This window comes from Colletotrichum destructivum, chromosome 1 (genome assembly GCF_034447905.1).
Source record: "Colletotrichum destructivum chromosome 1, complete sequence".
NCBI lineage: Eukaryota > Fungi > Ascomycota > Sordariomycetes > Glomerellales > Glomerellaceae > Colletotrichum > Colletotrichum destructivum.
Genome location: NC_085896.1, coordinates 559,558 through 576,852, shown reverse-complemented (window position 1 = coordinate 576,852; position 17,295 = coordinate 559,558). Strand labels below are relative to the sequence as shown.

Genomic DNA, 17,295 nt, shown 5'->3' with positions numbered 1-17,295 from the left:
CAAAAAAAAAAGATAATTGCAAATTATGTATAATCAGATTCGCTCGCGCAAGGATAAGTGACCTGCCTCTCATGTTCCGGTTTTCCAGTACCTTTCCCTGTGTCTTTCAAAGCGCCGAATTACCCAGGTCCGTTTCTTCGCCTGCCTTTTTGTCTTGTTTTTGTGTAGCGCCTTTGCCGAATTCTTCGTCGTTACTCCTATTTGCAGCATCACTTTTCAGTGGTATACTCCCTGTCTGGTTCAGGGGTACGAAGAGGGCCCGTCCATGACGGGGAACCCTGTGTCCATGGCCATGTATTCCAGCAGATCGAGGCCACCGACATTGACGCCCTCGGCGGTCATGGCGACGGCCGTGTTATCCATGTTCTGGAAAAAGGCCGGGCCGGGCGGTAGATACCACATCTCGTTGCCCGGGTTGTTCCAGTCCGTCGAGTCGAAGAGGCCGTCCATGCCCGTCGTCGAGGACGAGGCGTTGTTACCGTTGCCGTTACCGTTTCCACCGACGCCGCCGTTCTCAGGCAGTGCCGCTGGCGTGGAGGGTCCCAGGACCGAGGCCGTCCCTGACGGGTAGGGGAAAGTGCCCGTGCTTAGATCGAATGGCGTTGCGGAAATGTTGGTGGGATCTTCTAGTGCACCCACGTGAGTTGGTGTTACCTTGGACGGCGGGAAGAGACGGTGTGAAGGAGGCTTACCGTGTGCATTGAGCCCATCCCGCAGCTTCGTGGCGTGGTTGTTCCAGGCCTGGCCGTCGCCGCCGTTGGCTTGTTGGCTGTGGGCGGCAACAGAAGCACCATTGACAGCGGCATGCGGGTCTGGACTCCTTCCATCCGCAGAACCAACCTGGCCCAGAGCGGGGGCCTGGATGAAGCGGTTGCGAAGTCGGCTGGTCAGGGAATCCAGCAGGTCAGCGAAACGAATGCCCAAGTGAACATCATCGACGATGCAGTTGCGGAGGGCCTTGACCGTCTCGTCCATCAAGTCAATGCTGAGCTTGACGTCCGACCGCGGGGCACCCAGGGCGAACGTCTTGAGAAGGAACATGGCTCCGCTGATGATGCGGAAGTAGGTCCGCACGGGTGCGTGCTTGAGGTAGTCGCCCGGAAGGAGGCCCTCCACGACGGTACGGAGCAGGTTCCGGCAGCCGCTGATGACCTCCTTGATGTACTCTTGATCGCTTGCGCCAAAGCCACCCAGCTGGCCGAGGGGCAGCTTACCAAAGTAGTTTTGGGTTTGGGGTGATAGCTGCGCTGCGCTCCCGGCATTGTGGTTGCCGTGGGCGCCATGGCCCGCATGGGCGGTGTGGCCGGCGTTGTTGGTGCACCGCTCGACAACGGCTTGCAGTGATAATGAGTTGACGTAGATGCGCACGTACTCGTACTCGATGGTGAGTATGTGTCTGATGTAAGGGGGCAGCCTGTAGCGCTCAAACTCCTTCCACCAGTCCTGAAGCAACGGCTGGAAATCCTTCAGCATCTCCGTGTATTTGCCGCTCTGGATGATGTCGGTGGTGTGCTTGCGCGACCTGAACAGCTTCTCGTTTCCAATGTGCATGGCGTTGCTGATCCCGGCCCAGCAGTGTATTATTTGGTCGTCCAGCTCGAGGTCGGGAATATAGTTGAAGGCATTGGACATGGACGACGGGTTGGTGCCTGGCGTCGTGCCTTCGGTCGATGTTGGCCGGCGACGGGTCACGGCCGGGTCACTCTTGCGAAGGGTCTCGGGCACCATGCTCGTCCATCCGAGGCGACCGGCCAGCTGGGTCAGGTAGATCAGCAACAGGCGCTTGATGCGGTACGCCCGTTGGCGATACACCTCTTCCTCGTACTCTGGGCGCGAGATGGCACCGTCGCGCAGCATCTCATCAATGTCGTCAAATACGCCAAGCTCGTACGCGAGGCCCATGGCGGTGCTGAGCAGCATCCAGCACATCCTGTCACTCCTCCAAGCAGGCTCGAGCCAACTGTCGAGCCTCTTGCCGCCAATGTTGGCGGGCGGTCGTTGGTTGCCGTTCTCGTCAGTGCTGATCAGGTCGCTGCCTTCATACGAAGGGAGCATGAGCTCATCGATGGCCTCGGCTGGCGGGAAGTGAAGGGCACGAGGGTGCCACTCTGTGAGAATCATCAAGGACTCGATGGTCCCCAGCGTCCGCAGACTGCCTTTCCTCATTCCGCGCCAGGGCGCCGTGCTACTCGTCTGGTCGTCAGGAAGAGACGACGCTCCGGCCATGGCGGCGAAACCGCCCCCAAAGGCCTCTTGGCCCCACAGGCATCTCTCAATCATGCCGCGAAGGTATGTCCAGAGTTGTTCGTGGATGGCGTGGGACCTGCAGTGGCCACCGGTCCCGGGAATCTTGCGATATCTCGATGAGATGGTGAGAAGAGTGATGGTAAGGATGGGCTCCTCCGTCAACAGGGTGATGTGCGATGCAGGGTTACGGAAGGTCGGGGGTGAGATTGGTGTAAGCGGAGACAGATATTCGTAGTAGCTGATGGATGTGAGCATGAATAGTCTGTGAACTCGTAAAGCGACCGAACAACTTACTAGTCGATATACTCAATAGCCTCCTGCGCAGTGAACCAGCCAGCTCTGACGAACCTGAACCTTCCCCAGGCCTTGATGGCGTCCTGGTAGCCAGGCTCGCCAGACAGGTCACGCCTCGTCAGCTCCGGGTCGATGGGCTGCGTTTCGAGTTTGACCGGTATGGGCGGACGGGCATCGGCGATGGGCTTCATGGTGGCGCCAGGTGTGACGATGAGGGGCTGCCGGGGAATGGCGGGTATGGAAGCAACACTCTCGTGACGCTTGTGGGTGTTGGTGGTCGCAGGGCTGTAGGCCGAGAGGTGGTAAGCAGCTGCGTCCTGGGCATGGCGGAGCTGGACTGACCTATCGGTGGCCGCCTTGTAAAGCAGGTCCAACGCATCGTGGGGTCCGTAGACGCCGGGCCGCATGAGGTCCTGGGCCTCGCGGTTCTCGACGCGGGCATTGGGCTCGTCGTCGATGGCGTAGTCGGCGCGCGGGCGACTGTCGGGCTGGCTCGTGGTGCTCGGGGTGCCGCCGACGGAGGTGCCGGTGTCGTTGGGGCGGCGCAGAGGCTGGTTCCGGCCGATGGAACCTCCCGGAGTCAGGGGCACTTCGCTGTAGAGTCGGCGGTCGATGACGACGGGCGGGCTGCCGCTGACCTGGAGGCGCTTACGGCCATTGCGAACGATGTAGTCGTCGACGTCTTCGGGGTCGGCATCCTCGCCGTCCTCGGCCTTGCGCTTGCGCCGGGTGGCGCTGAAGAAGCACTCCTTGCTCTCGCGGCGACATCGCACACAGGGCGGGTCGTGGGGGTTGTCGACGCTGCCCAGGTCGCAACGGACCTTTCTCCGGCGACACGGGATGCAGGCCTGGTAGACGCGTTTATGCTGGGGCGCACCGGGTGGGCCAGACTGTGACTGCGACTGAGCCGAGGCGGCGACGGCGGCCGAGGGGGTGTCGGAGGACGTCGGGCTCAAGTTGGACGCGGGCGGCACGGCGTGTTGGGCCATGATGGGCCGAGCAGTCGCGGCGCTGCAATCGTGGGGTGAGGGATGGCACGGTACGACTCTGGGATTATTTTGCGAATGGATGGATAGACACGGACAGCTTGGGTCGGTTTGCAACGGGTTTATGGAGGGGGAAAAAACGGGTTTACAGCCACCAGCGGCGGGGCGTGGGTGGTTTTTGTCGGTCCAGGTATTGCTGGGCTGGGGGGGGGGGCTGGTCAGTGCTTTTTTTGTGCGGGTTGGCTGGCTACCTTCACTAGGTATCCGTTCTGGCGAGCATGAGCTGCAGTGCCAGGGTGCCGACCCAAGTGAGGGAGGTGCCCTAGTGTAATCGTGCTAGTGTGCAGTGGCGTAGAGCGAGGTGCGGGGTTGGAGGAATGAGGGACATGGATAAGGTGGTGGGTGAGCTCTAGGTAGGCAGGTGGAATTTGCGTGAGATACGTACCTTTTCTTGGACATCTCGCCCAGGACTTCGCCGTGCGCAGCTTTCCGGGGGCGAGGGGATCTCACTCCAGAGAGAGAGGGAAGGAACTTGAAGTTGCTAGTGAAGAAAGTGAGAGTACGGGGTAGTAAAAGAGACAAATCGTCTGTTGTTCGCGGTGATAAGTCCCGAAACACAGGCCGTATGGGTACTCGAGCGTTGCGTTGCTGTTGCGTTGCGTTGAGATCAAGACTCGGCTGTTCGGTCTACATTACCTACCTACCTATCTAGGTACCTACCTACTCAGAGGTACCTACTTGAAGGTACCTACCTACAGAGTCAAGTCAGGGTGACAACGGTTCGCCCGCAGGTCGCTGCCCGCTTCGGTCAGACAAAAGTGCTTGTATTACGTCCCAAAGTAGGTAGGTGAGAATTGAATAATGAGAACAAGAGAATCCTGCGTAGACAAAAAATAAGAGGGACGGGGGCTAATTCCTTATCGACGAGGGGTAGGATATTTTTGTTGAGGTCTGATTGGAGCGATTGGAAGGAAAATGGATTATTCGAAGCCCAAGAACGAGGTTGATGGCAGAATTGGAATCAATAAAAAATTTGAATAAAAAGGGGCATGGATGGTTAAACTGTCCAGCGATCTTGATATCGCATGCAATTGAGATAAAGGTAACGACGACCTAGGTTTTGCAGCACCGGGAGGGGTTTGGCTCATCGGCGTTCGCCAGTTCGACATTCGACGACGACGATCTACGTCAATTGATGAATCAAACCCGAACACGAGATCAATGTGGACTCTGGACAAGCCAACCGTTCGCCGTTTTACTTTGGGGAAAAGAAAAGAAAGACGCACCTTTTCATGCCTTCCCAATCTTGCCTGGTGCCTCTCTCTCTCTCTCTCTCTCTCTCCGTACTGTATCCCTCCCTACTCCTGCTCTCTTGTCTCCGTCTCCATTGGGTTGGATCCCAGCGCCGCGCCAAAGAGGTTCCCAGCCCAGCAAAGCAACCTCCGGCGCCTTCGGTTCGGCGTACGCTGCAAAGGCAAGGTGAGGTCACCTAAGGTCACCCGAGACCAATGATGGCGGTGCAGTAGGGTAGACAGGCCGTATATAGTACCTGGTACGTGTTTGTTTCGTGTTGCAATTTCGTATTGCAAGCAACATGCCCATTAGGAGAGGGAGAAAGAATGGGTGAGGTGTACTTCACCAACCAACACAGTCCACCACCCCGTGACTGATCCCCTCCGGCCTGAAGACCAAGCAAAAACCAATAAATACACTCACTCACTACCTAGGTAAGTACCTACCTACTTACCTACCTACCTTTACAAAGTCTGGGGAACCCCACCAGCAAGCCCGGGCCAACCGTTGTCGTTCTTCTTAGGTACCTACCTACTTGCGACACTCGACACTTCAACACTTGCGACATAAGCCCCGTGGTGGTCACGTTGGCTAGCTCGTCGTCTCACCCAGGCCGGGTCACGTTGGCACCCTCCATCCAACACGCGTCCGGGCTACCATGTCCGCCGTCGCATTCCTTACGTACTTGCTGGGAATTTCATTCTTTGTCGACTGACCGATCGATCAATTCAATTAATCAATCAGTTAATCGGCTGTACATCCCGTCAGCGGATACGCGGGGTAGTAGCTCCAGCTCCCGTGGGCCGACGTCGCAACGACTCGGAGAAGCTCCTTGACTCAGCTTCTAAGTAATAACGCTTGACCTTTATGGGCCCCAACCAACAGGCAGCAGTTACTGTCTGCTGTCTGCAAAGCAATAACAGTGGTTTAGAAGTACTTTACAACCAAGGCTTGTCACCGAATGCCAATGCGACGGCTGGCCCGGCATCTCCAACGTCATCGTTCCTCTGCCCGACCGTTGATTGCATTTGTTCCTTGTGATAACACAACAATCTAACAAGAATGAACTGAGACCGTCTGCTCCCGTTCGCGACCCGCTTGATTTCACAGAGTGTCCAAAGTCAGCGCCATCGTCGGCATCGCGGTTCGAAAGCCATTTGATAGCTGGATGTACATATAGCCTACAAGAGGCGCCTCTCGGCACGCGGCCCTTTTATTGCCTCGTGATTGCCTGCATCCGAACTCTTTGCTTCGCCTTCCTTGGAACCTTTCTCAGTGCATCGTCGACATCTTCCGATGTCTTCCTTGCCCCCGTGTATCAGCTGCCACCCCAACCCTTGACTCGACCCCATAGCATAGCATAGCATAGCCGCTGCCCAACCCGTTCAACCCTGCCTGCCTGCCTGTGGAATGAGCTCCAACCACACTGCATGGCATCGCCAACCAAGTCTAAGCACTTTTCTTCGGCGCCACAGCAGCGTCGGTTTGCTCTACGGTTGCGGGGAGAATAGCAGGCACCGCGTCAGGCTCAATCTCTGGTGAGTCGCCATCGTCGATCGGTCCCGGCTCCTCCTCAAGGGTGCCGTCCAGCGTTGTTGGCTTAAAGTCGCCGTTGTCAATCGATGCGGGGTCATGACCGCGGCCGCTGTTGCTGGCCGAAACACCGACTGCCGGCGCGCCACCTTCGGCGATCTTCTGCTTCGTCTCCCGAATGATCTTCTCCGCCTCGCTGACCTTGGCCGGGTTTGCCGGAGGCCGCTCCACTCCGATGGCGTTCTCCTTGTCGTTCTGACTCTCTAGCAGCGCCTCCTTGTCCAGCCGGACAATCATGCAGGACAAGTTATCCGTGCTGAACCGATTCAATGCGTGGTCAACGAGGAGTTTCGAGGCCTCAACCGGATCCTCAACGTTGCGAACGAGGTCAACGGCGTCTTGATCGGAGCAAACGTCCCAGAGCTAAGAAAACAGTCAGCAGCTACCCACTGGGCTTTCAGACACACGGAAACTTACCCCATCACAGGCTATGATAATGAACTCGTCGCTCTCGGGTTGAATGACCGTCTCGGTTGTGTACGGATGCCCAGTGACCAAGTCCTTCATGTAAGTGTCACCGAGCGCTCGCGTCACAGCCAGGACACCATTGACGCGGTTGTTGAGTATCAAACCACCCGCGTTCGCTATCCGCTTTCCCTCGTTCTCGTCACTGCCCTTGTGATCGTACGAAAGGCGAAGAGCTTTGCCGGAACGGCAAAGAATGATGCGGGCGTCTCCAACGTTGGCCGTGTAGAGAACACGCTGGCGGCTCGCCGAACTCTTCAGCTTAGCGTGCGTGGCCTCAACGCCGCCGCCTGTGGAGGTGGCCTTGTCGTCCGTGGCCTCTTCCGACGTTAATTTAGCCGCCTTGGTGGCTGCGGCAGTAGCCGGCGCAATGGCCTGGGAACCCGTCGCGGAGCGATCGCTGGGCACACGATCCTCCCAACGTAATACGGCGACGGCGGCGGTACATCCGCTGTTCTTAAGAGGGAGCTTTTCTAACTGCGCGTCGACAGACGTGAATGTCTGGTCGAGGAGTTCGGGAATGGGGCCGTTGGGGTTCTTGCGGATGATATCCTCCAGGATGATGTGCAGCTTCTTTCCACACCAGTCGGCGGCGAAGGTGCCGGCATGGCCGTCAAAGATGGCAAAGTAGCCGTTGTCGGTCTCGATCATGTCCTGAGCGAGCGTCTCCTTGTCGTCCGACACGGAATCGTCCTTCTTGCCCTCGAGGGCGGGAGCCGGAGTATGCAAAAAGTTGTAGAGGAAAGCATGGGTATCCTCCATGGTGCGACGGCATTTCTTGTTTCTGTCCTCCCAGACACCGACACGGAACGTTGACCTTGGGCCGGGAACGGAATCACCGGCCGAGTTGTTGTGTTGGCCCTGGGGCACTGCGAGGGCAGGGTCCTGCTTGCCCAGCTTCTGCAGCGGGGTCTGCGAGCTCATATCGGAGCTGGTTCGGCTGACTTGGGAGATGTTGAGTGCATTCTTGGCGTGAGCCAGGATGCCGGCGGCCTTTCCCTGGACGCCGCTGGCCCGGCGCTTCTTATCGACGGCACCGTCCTGCTGGCGGCCAGGAGGACTGCTGTTTCCGCTCCGCTTGTCGCCGCTGGCGGCCTGATCGGATGACTTGATGGCGGCCGCGGAGCCCTTGTCAGACTCGGGCGAAGGCGACTTTCGATCCTCTTTGGGGTCCCTCTCCGCCTTGGACGCAGCCGAACTGGAGCCGCCGCCGAACATTCTAGTCAGCAGACCACTCCCCTGGTTGGAGAGGCTGCGACGCTTGCTTCCTGCCAGTTTAAAGAACCTTGAAAATACGTCAAGGGTACCGTTCCGCGTGTAGAGTTTATCGGATACGATGGGTCCGCAGTGGTTTTGTCTTTGTTGAGGTCGTTGTCTTCGTCTTGGGAGGAATGCCGCGAAGTTGGGTGTCTGAGAAAGGTAGTGAGTATTAGTATCAGTCAGGCCTAGCGAGCAAGAGTAACAGTCTTGGGCTTCATGGAGGGGCAGAAGTGGTCCGAGAACGACCGGGGGCTGGATAGTGACCGGGCCCGAGCTGCTGCAAGAGACGGGAAGGGCGGGCAGAAAGATGTATAAATCTCGCGAGTGTCGGACGGACTGTCTCGTCACATAAGCGCCAGTGGTGGGTTGCTTTGACCGACGCCGACTGTCCAAAGGGTAAAGGGCTATTCTGCTGGACCCCGTAGCCAGACGGAACAGCACAATGACGGTGGCGCGCAAGAAACAGCGTCCGCTAAAGAAGCGGAAGCATGCAGCATGCCAATGCCCGGGAGAGTTACGATGTTTGCGCGGGTTTTCCCAACCCAGAACCCAGGTGGTCCGGGGTGACGAGTGACGTAGGCAGATTGATTGGTACTGGAGAGGGATCAAAATAGGTAGTACTCACGAAAGTGACGTACCCAACAGGACGGAGTGCCGGGACGACGTTTGTCGAAGAAGGTGGTCGGAAGGAAGGAGCACAGGGCCAAAACAGTGATGAGTTGTCGGGAATGAAGTTTGCCGGGGGAGGGAGGTTGACAAAACCTGCGATGCGTCTGGGAGTAGAATGATGGTGTTGAGGTTTAAGACGTCAGAGAAGTTGAGGAGGGATGTGGGTGACGGATGTTGCTGTGTGTTTCTGGTCGCTGGTCCCAGTCTCCGCAGTCAGTCCAAGAGGAGGGGGGAGGGCTAGTTGGGCTGGCTCAACTAGGCTTGGTTGGAGAAGGGCGTAAGGACAGAAGCGAAAGCGGCAGGGACGATTCGCAGGGTCGTTTTAGCGGCGCTTACCTGTACCAGGTAGGTAGGTAGGTAGGTATTTTGTACTCTTGTTATGGGTCCGGTTGGCCTGAGCTTCCCACTCTGGCTGCAACAACCCTGAGCTGAAGAGCTGGGAGCTGAGGAGCTGAGGATCAAGTGGGAGAGGTGGGTAGATAGGTACCTGACGTGAGGTTGTTCGGAAATACGATTGGAAAATGTGCCCGGTAAACTTGCTGGTGGTATTTTGCGATCTACTCCGAAAAATTGGGTGCGATGGCTGCCTTCTCCCCGAGGTGTGCTGCGTGTGTTATCATGTCTCACTTGAGGCGGTGATGATGTCTTGCGTCAGGGGTGTGTGGTGTACCTAGACCTCCTTACCTACGTAAGGTAGCCAAGGTGCGGCGCGTAGCCAATTAAGAGGCGAGGCGAGGCAAGAGGTGTGCTGGATTTCCAGCCACAAAGGAAAACAAGCACCTCGGGTTGACTGGTCTTGTGAGAGCCTAATGCGGTCTATTAGAGATATAAACAAACTGACGGGGAAATGAAGAAACTGAGCAAGAGAGTCTGACCTCCACCAACATTGGTTGCCCTTCCCGCGATGGGCTTGGTCTGGCTCCCGTTTCGAAGGGGGACAAGTGACCTCACACCGAGACCCGACCACGAAATGCTGCTAAGTCAAACCGGCGTTTGCCTTGCCGATCACAGCATATATGAGAGAGAGAGAGAGAGAGAGAGAGAGAGAGAGAGTGTGTGTGTGTGTGTGTATGTCCTGGGTTGGATCAACCTTCCTACCCTGGGTATGCGGTACTGGTTTGACAGCGACAAACGCACGCGCTCATACGCTCAAGCACGTTGGCTAGCATTCTCTGGTTGGGGCATTTTCTATCTGCTTACTTACAAGCAAGCTCCAAAAGAAAAACGTCAGTCGCGTGTTCATGTGTTCATGGGCCGCATGGGCGACCCGAGAACACTCTCCCCCCGGGCAAAGTCAATGGCCTTGAAGACCGCCCGGTGAACATTGTGTCCTTCACCTCAACACGCCTCAGGTGGATTGGATTGCGAAGCAGCTTGTTTGCAACTCACCGCCGGGGGGAGGGGGGCGGGGCCGCGACATGGTCTCTTTACAGAAAGCCTGTCGATGTCTAGGCGCCAGTATGACTCTGACTTGCTTGGCCCATCAAAATAGAGCAAAGTTGGGCTGTAGTTTAAGTGTCTCTAGGAACCCCCCCCCCGGTCAACCAAAAGAACCCGTACACACGATGCAAGAGAAGCCGCTCCCATAACACAACAACTTGGAGAACCCCTCGACGCGCCCAGATATCTCGGCCAAGTCGACAGCACGCCGACACGACAGCTCAACAAACAATACAAGCCCAGGCAACGTGTTGTTCCGAGAAATCGGGGTCCAAAATGTCGAGACCTATCCTGTTGGGCCGAGCTGGCTTGCTGCTATGTCTGCTCTTCACAGTTGTTCTGCCCAAATGCAATGGTCCACATTTTCTTGACTAACATCGCCATGCTGACTCGTGACAATAGCGCCCGATATGGGGACTTCACGTGTTGACAATGAGTTGCTGGCACCCACGAGATGTTCTGGTGCGGGATGTGACCGAGTGCTATACAACGTGTCCAAGAATGACCACGCAGAGGTCCATTGCATGCTCGTGAGTCATATGAGTGTGAATTAGTCTTCGGTGGCCATGCCCCCATAGTCTTGCCTCCCTGGTGCAAACCACGGAGGATGCGGTTCGCAGAATCAACGTGTCGGTCTACAGAATCAACCCCTCTGAGTTCACCGGGCAATATATGCATCTCAGCGGGGCAGCCGTTATTCACTGTGGACGAATGACGCAATTTTCCAGTATAAGCTCTCAAGTGCCAACTCACTCGCCGCCCACTGAGACGTCCATTCGAATCGTTGCTGCATGTGAAGAAACGCCCGCTTGAGGAAAAAGTGCGCCTTCCCATTTCCCGGGGACTCCGTTCCATATGTGACAAAATAAACTAGCTGCCCTAGACTCCCCATCATCCATCGTTGCTGCCCCCAGCCCTTTGCGGTCATTACGTCCAGCGTTATCGCTACGACTACCGTCGAAGGCTGTCAAGGCGGGCCTGGAGGGCGTCGTCGCCGGGATCCCCACCTCCACCTCCGCCAACCGCTTGAGCAACTCGGCTCTCCGGAACCGCCGCCGTCTGCATTCCAGACGGTGTTTCTCCAAGCTACGGAAATACCGAGTTAGCCAGTGCGTCTCCATCATTGAACGGTCGCGAGTGCTCACCGCCGACGTCAAATCGACTCCAATCTCCTCCAATACCTGCTCCACAACCTCTTCGCCTTCCTCATCGGCGCCGACGTCCATGGCATCGTCCATGACATCGTCCATCATCTCTTGCCTCTGATCCATAATGTCGTTCTCGCGTTCGAACTCCATGGCGATGCGCTGGAGAGCGGGGAGGTTCATCGATCGGTTCATCGTTCCCAAGGCCTGGGTCGCACCCTTCATGGCCGTCATCATCTGTTCGTTGGTGCGGTATGTCTGAGGGAATGAACGGGTCAGTCAGAGGACACCAAGAGCTAGGTGTCTTTGATATGCCCTACCTGAAGCCGGAGCGAGATCTTCTGCAGTTGGCTGCGCATGCCGTAGAACTTCTCAATGTATCTGCAAAGGGATCCCGTCAGCTTCGGTTTCCAGGCACTCATAGGTTTCGTCGTCCGCGGCTGACCTCCGTGTCCGGACCAGATCCTTGGCCTGGATCTTGCAAGCGCCCATTTGTCCCTTCTGGGCGCTCTGCTTGATCTGTGTGATCAACTGCTTCTCCTGCTTTTCCAACTTGACGCGGACCTGGTCCAATTCACGGATCGCCTTATCCAGCATACGCTGGTTCTTGCGCAGACGCTCCGCAGGCGTCATGCGCTTGCCGAACATGTACTCCAAGATCTGCGTCGCGGGATTAGCACGTGGGCGATGGCAGGAAATATGCATGCGTCATACATTCATCGTGGGCGCTGGCGATGGTTGGTCGGCGAGGAATAAGGCGTCGCTCTGTCGGAAAGGCGATTACCAGGCGCTTGAGGGTTCGATGGTAGCAACAACCGTGTTGTGGTACTGTGGAGAGGAGTCGATGGTGGAGGTTGATTGATATTCGGGTTGCCTGGCACGCACGTAACGGGACAAGGGTACGTACAGCAGCTTGGCACAGCGTAGGTATCCAGGTGCGAAACCAAGGAAGTCGGTCCCGGTTGCTACTGCTCTCTCAGCGATTGCGCTGGGAGGTCCGACCAGGTCTGGCTCAGGTGATTAGATAAGACCATAGGTCAGTCGGCAGCGGTGGCAGCGGCGGCGGCATTTTCCGACGTCTCTTTCTGGAACCAATAGGCGAAGCGGCGCGACAACGGGTGGTGGGAAATTTGCCGCTCCGCCCAAAATCATGCGCTGGGAATTCCACCCAGTATTACAGGTACACTGCTAGGGACAACAGGTCAGGTATATGACGAGCTTCCCTGAAAAAACATTCACGACCGGGCAAAACTTCGCCGCCACCTTGCCAACCAACCTATACCACTCACCCACTCTTGTCTCCTTTCTATATCGTGGCTCGACCATGCTACTTCCACCATCGATCGATCGAAAATGAGTCAAGATTACTTTTCGAAGAAGGGAAAGGCCCCTATGGACCAGGAGGTCGAGAAGGACGAGTCCGACGCGCCCTATCAGCCGGTGCCGTCATCGAGCAGACCACCGCAGTTCATGACCGTGGGATCCGGCTCCACCTCAGCACATGCAGCGCATCTCCAGTCTCTGCTGGAAAACGACTCGGGCTATGGTGGCAGCATCGCGGATGGCGATGCGATGACCTCCTCCGGCGACCGTCACATCCCGACCCCCGTCAATGGGCAGCTCTCTGAGGTTGACCGTCGCAGTCAGGCCGGCGCTATCCACCAGCTGTGGTACAATGCACACAGGGTAACGCTGGGTCGCTCGATCAACAAGGTTATCGAGCTGTTGAAGGAGCTGCAGGACATGAACGTCTCTTGGCCTGCGCATTACCCTTCCGTCCAGCGAACCGAGTCATCGCGCCCCGCCCCTTCACACGCATACTCGACAACCGGCGAAGCACCCGCCTCTGCTTCCTCTGTTCCCTCTTCCCCGACTGCCCCGCCGGCGATACGACGATCCTTTACATCGGTCGAGGCTCGCAACGACGCCGAGTCGAGCAAGGCCCAGGAGCGGCGTGCCCCCGAAGAGCCCCGGCTTGTTACCCCTCAGATCGCTCAGGACTTCTCGGTTCTCAAGCTGGATCTCAAGCTGGGCTCGCTCCATCAAGCAGAGCTCGTCCACTCCCTTGAAAAGGGCTCCATCGCCTCGCTCCTGGATGGCAAAATCAGCTCTAGTATTCGACACTTGCTCAACCTCCGCGAACGAATCGAAGATACCTCCAGCAAGGTGCTCGTTACTGGTGACCTCAACGCCGGCAAGTCCACTTTTTGCAACGCTCTGCTGCGCAGAAAGGTTCTGCCCGAAGACCAACAGCCCTGCACGGCAATCTTCTGTGAGGTCCTGGACGCCAGGGAGAACGGAGGACTGGAGGAGGTGCATGCCGTGCACAGGGACGCCGCGTACGACAGACATGACGAGAGCACCTACGACGTCTACAAGCTGGCACAGCTAGAGGACCTTGTTGTCGATAACGAGAAGTACACCCAGTGCAAGGTGTACGTCAAGGACGTCCGGACCATTGACGAATCGCTACTCAACAACGGTGTTGTCGATATCGCTTTGATCGATGCGCCTGGCCTGAACTCGGATACGACGAAGACAACGGCGGTGTTTGCGCGCCAGGAGGAGATTGATGTGGTTGTCTTTGTGGTTTCGGCTGCAAACCACTTCACCATGACTGCCAAGGAGTTCATCTGGGCTGCTGCGGCCGAGAAGGCATACCTCTTCATCGTGGTGAACGGCTTCGACAACATCAGAGACAAGAAGAGATGCGAGAAGATGATTCTCGACCAAGTTCATGGTCTCAGCCCGAGAACACATAAAGAATCCTCGGAGCTGGTGCACTTCGTTTCAAGCAACGCTGTTCCTACAGCCCCTGCGCCACCAGGTGGCCCGTCAGGCGGCGGTGGCGACGACGACCCCAGCGATGACCCCAAGGGTAAGGGCAAGGATATTGAGAAGATCCGGGACTTTGAGAACCTCGAACAGTCACTGCGCAGGTTTGTCCTGGAGAAGCGCGCCAGATCCAAGCTGGCACCTGCGAAGACATACCTGCTCAACATCCTCAACGACGTTCACGTCCTGGCCAACGTCAACTCAGAGGTCGCCAACTCGGAGCTCGACCGTGTCACCAAGGAGCTTAAGGAGATCGAGCCTCAGCTCGAGTCGAGCAGAAAGGCCACGGCGCAGGTTGGCGACGAAATTGACAAGATCACCGAGGAGACGTGCAAGGAGGTCTACGATCACACGCGGATGACACTCAGTGTGGCCATTGACCACGCTGGTGACAACAACCACGGTGTTCCCTACCGTGGCATCTTCAATGCGTTTGAGTATGCCGAGGAGCTGAAGGAGGCCATGATGTCCTACATTCACGAGTCGGTTGTCGCCTGCGAGGAACACGCAAAGTCCAAGACGGTTGGTGGCGTCAACGCCATCAAGCAGCTCGGCATTTTGCACCTCGGTGACGACTATCAGAACTTGGTATTCCGACCCGACGTCATGTTCAAGAGAAAGCGGGACTCGATGGCGCGCAATGTAGACGTTCCCACCGAGGTTTGGGACTTTGTTGACTGGAACACCATTGTTCAAAAGCAAGAGAAGGTCGCAGGTACGGGCATGGCCCTCACTCTTGCTGGAGCCCTTGTTCCGCGCATGATGGGCAGCAGCGGCTGGTTGGACCATGCGTTGAGCGCAGCGAAGATCATGGGCAACGACAACTTGCGTCGCCTCATCGTGCCCGGTATCATCGCAGCCGGTAAGTTTCTCGTCATCGGCGAGCCTTCGGTGAGCCAAAGCTAACACTCATTTCTTAAAGCCTTCGCAGCCGCCGCCTACGTTGTCAACCAGATTCCCAACTCGCTTCCTCACCGCCTGTCAACCAAGATTGCGGTCCAGCTAGAGTCTATCGACTACGTGCATGCCAACGCGACGCGCATTTCCGGGTCGGTCCGGAAGGTTCTCCGCTACCCTGCTGATAACCTCCGCGTGGGCCTGGAGCAGTCGGTCAAGGACCTCGGCAAGCGACGCGAGGAGACGCTCAAGGTGCGCCAGGAGAGCGAGGTCGCGCTCAAGTACTTTGGCAACCTCGTCCGCAACAGCGCGCAGCAGAGGACGGTCGTTGAGGGCGTCGACCTGGATGCACCGCCGCCAGGCGCCGTCGCCGCCGGGCTTCACTGAGATACCCTCCCCTCCTGGTCTCATCGCATCCCTTGTTTTTTTGTGGCAGGACACCCTTACGATAGCATGGAAAACGGCGTTCATAATTGGCGGTGATCAGGGCTCCCCTCAACCAACCTTTACTGTCTTTGTACGCACCTATACCTGAGTTTATTCCCCCCCTTTTTTGGTTTCGCGGACGTTCGAAAACGATTTGTCGAGTAAGAAGACACACGACGATAGGCATACACGTAGAGGCCAAAAAATCAACTTAATTCACCGTGTTGCATTCTGTTACACAACTGTCTGACTGTAGTCACTTGCGGCCACGAAATGAAACACCCCAGAGGCCCGGTTCGTCAGTATGGAGGTCAACATAGTTCAAAGCCGCAGATGACTGAAATATGATGGGATGGCAGGCTCATCTCATTCCAGCGCTGGGCCCGGGCCCGAGCACTCAAATGCAGCTCCCCCGCCCGATACGGTTGGTATGGCTGCAGTGCTGCCAACGACAAGAAGAGAAGGCTGCAGCAGAGATTGGTAGTAACCCTTCATAATCTCTCTCGTCCCCCCCCTTCCCCCAAGTCGAACTCTGCCGAGGTCCGTCCAGTCCGGACTACGAACCGGAGCCAGCTAGCGCCGGGCGCCGGTGGAGGTCTCGAACCTCCCGGACCCCACTCTTCCTCTCTCAAGATCGTCATCTCTCCTTTTTCTTTATTTTATAGTATTCCATTTCTTTTTGAATTCTATTAAAGACTGGGCAATTTGGCCAGGGGGGGTTGTAGGGGAGAGGGGAGAAGGGGCCGGACGATGGGGGGGAGATGATTTGGCTCCGAAATCTTACGCAAGGACAGTGGACATCTCCCCTCCCTTGCAAATACCTTACCTGCAGGTGGGCGTTCGTTCTAGATGAACTCTCCCGCTCCCGGCTGACGATTTGGGTTATGGGGTACAGATGACAGTTTGATCTTGTTGAAGAATCGCAGATGGGCTCCTGCAGGCCTGCATGGCTCGGTCTATACTCGAGCAACTCAACGACCGTCGACAGCTCCAGAAGATGGAGGAGGACGACGAGGACGAAGAGGAGGGGGGGAGCTTGGCCGCTTTGATAACCACCAAACCCCCTGAGATGAGTGGCTCACAACTAAAATAACGGTTATGCATCCTCCTACATGGGAGGGGAATAGGGATATGCATGCTGCAGGTACCATATCCTTTAGCTCCTAAATGCTGTACGTTAGCTTTTCTGCCTATCAAGAGCAGCCCCCTCTAAATATCAAATCTCGTGATGGGACGTGAGAGCTCGGAGGTTAATATGAGCTGCATCATCCGAAACACTGACAATGCTACGTGGGTAGGGCAAAAGAAGGAGCGTTCCTCTTTCATGTCTTCGTCTGGGAAAAGGCAACGAAACGTCGGTTGTAATGGGGGTTTTTTGGGGTTTTTTTTCTGTAGCTGCAGGACATTCATTGTTTGAGAGATGTGCGAGCTACCGGTTTCTGGGCGGCGGGACGGAGATAGATGTTGCGAGGGAGGAGGAGGGCGGGGTGGGGGGCCTAAAATTATGCCAATGGCCCGGAGGAGATTCATTACCCGTCGAATAGATAGATGGTAGATGGATGGTGGGCTAGGGGTCAAAGCGCGGGCGAGGCGGGAGGCCATCGGAAATGGAGACAGCCATTATGTCCCTCACGATTGATTGATGGACTGACTGACTGACTGTGTTGTGTTTTGCCATGTGTGTTGTGGGCACAGACTGATGGACGGTTGTGTGGACGTGTACCTGCAGCACCTCTGATGATCCC

At 56.7% G+C, this 17,295-nt stretch overlaps 4 protein-coding genes across 4 annotated transcripts; 1 reads left to right on the top strand and 3 right to left on the bottom strand.

Moving 5' to 3' along the window:
- Window positions 1-5,183, bottom strand: CDEST_00173 (Putative zn(2)Cys(6) fungal-type DNA-binding domain-containing protein). The gene is made up of 5 exons (XM_062916332.1): window positions 4,814-5,183; window positions 3,973-4,710; window positions 2,542-3,728; window positions 693-2,485; window positions 1-626 (listed from the first exon to the last, which is right to left on the bottom strand). Exons 3-5 carry the CDS (start codon window positions 3,528-3,530, stop codon window positions 241-243), a joined length of 3,168 nt encoding a protein of 1,055 aa, XP_062772383.1. The 5' UTR covers window positions 3,531-3,728; window positions 3,973-4,710; window positions 4,814-5,183; the 3' UTR covers window positions 1-240.
- A 1,086-nt stretch (window positions 5,184-6,269) lies between these two features.
- CDEST_00172 (Putative PPM-type phosphatase, divalent cation binding, protein phosphatase 2C family) lies at window positions 6,270-8,356 on the bottom strand (the record flags this gene model as incomplete). The annotated part of the gene is made up of 3 exons (XM_062916331.1): window positions 6,270-6,776; window positions 6,831-8,288; window positions 8,342-8,356. The coding sequence occupies 3 exons, from the start codon at window positions 8,354-8,356 to the stop codon at window positions 6,270-6,272; spliced, it is 1,980 nt and encodes a 659-aa protein (XP_062772382.1).
- A 2,842-nt stretch (window positions 8,357-11,198) lies between these two features.
- Window positions 11,199-12,112, bottom strand: CDEST_00171 (Putative Snf7 family protein; the record flags this gene model as incomplete). Its single annotated transcript, XM_062916330.1, has 5 exons — window positions 11,199-11,333; window positions 11,393-11,650; window positions 11,713-11,773; window positions 11,838-12,052; window positions 12,107-12,112. The coding sequence occupies 5 exons, from the start codon at window positions 12,110-12,112 to the stop codon at window positions 11,199-11,201; spliced, it is 675 nt and encodes a 224-aa protein (XP_062772381.1).
- A 466-nt stretch (window positions 12,113-12,578) lies between these two features.
- CDEST_00170 (Putative Mitofusin family, P-loop containing nucleoside triphosphate hydrolase, dynamin) lies at window positions 12,579-16,270 on the top strand. The gene is made up of 2 exons (XM_062916329.1): window positions 12,579-15,089; window positions 15,150-16,270. The coding sequence occupies exons 1-2, from the start codon at window positions 12,746-12,748 to the stop codon at window positions 15,509-15,511; spliced, it is 2,706 nt and encodes a 901-aa protein (XP_062772380.1). The 5' UTR covers window positions 12,579-12,745; the 3' UTR covers window positions 15,512-16,270.
- The last annotated feature ends 1,025 nt before the right edge of the window (window positions 16,271-17,295 follow it).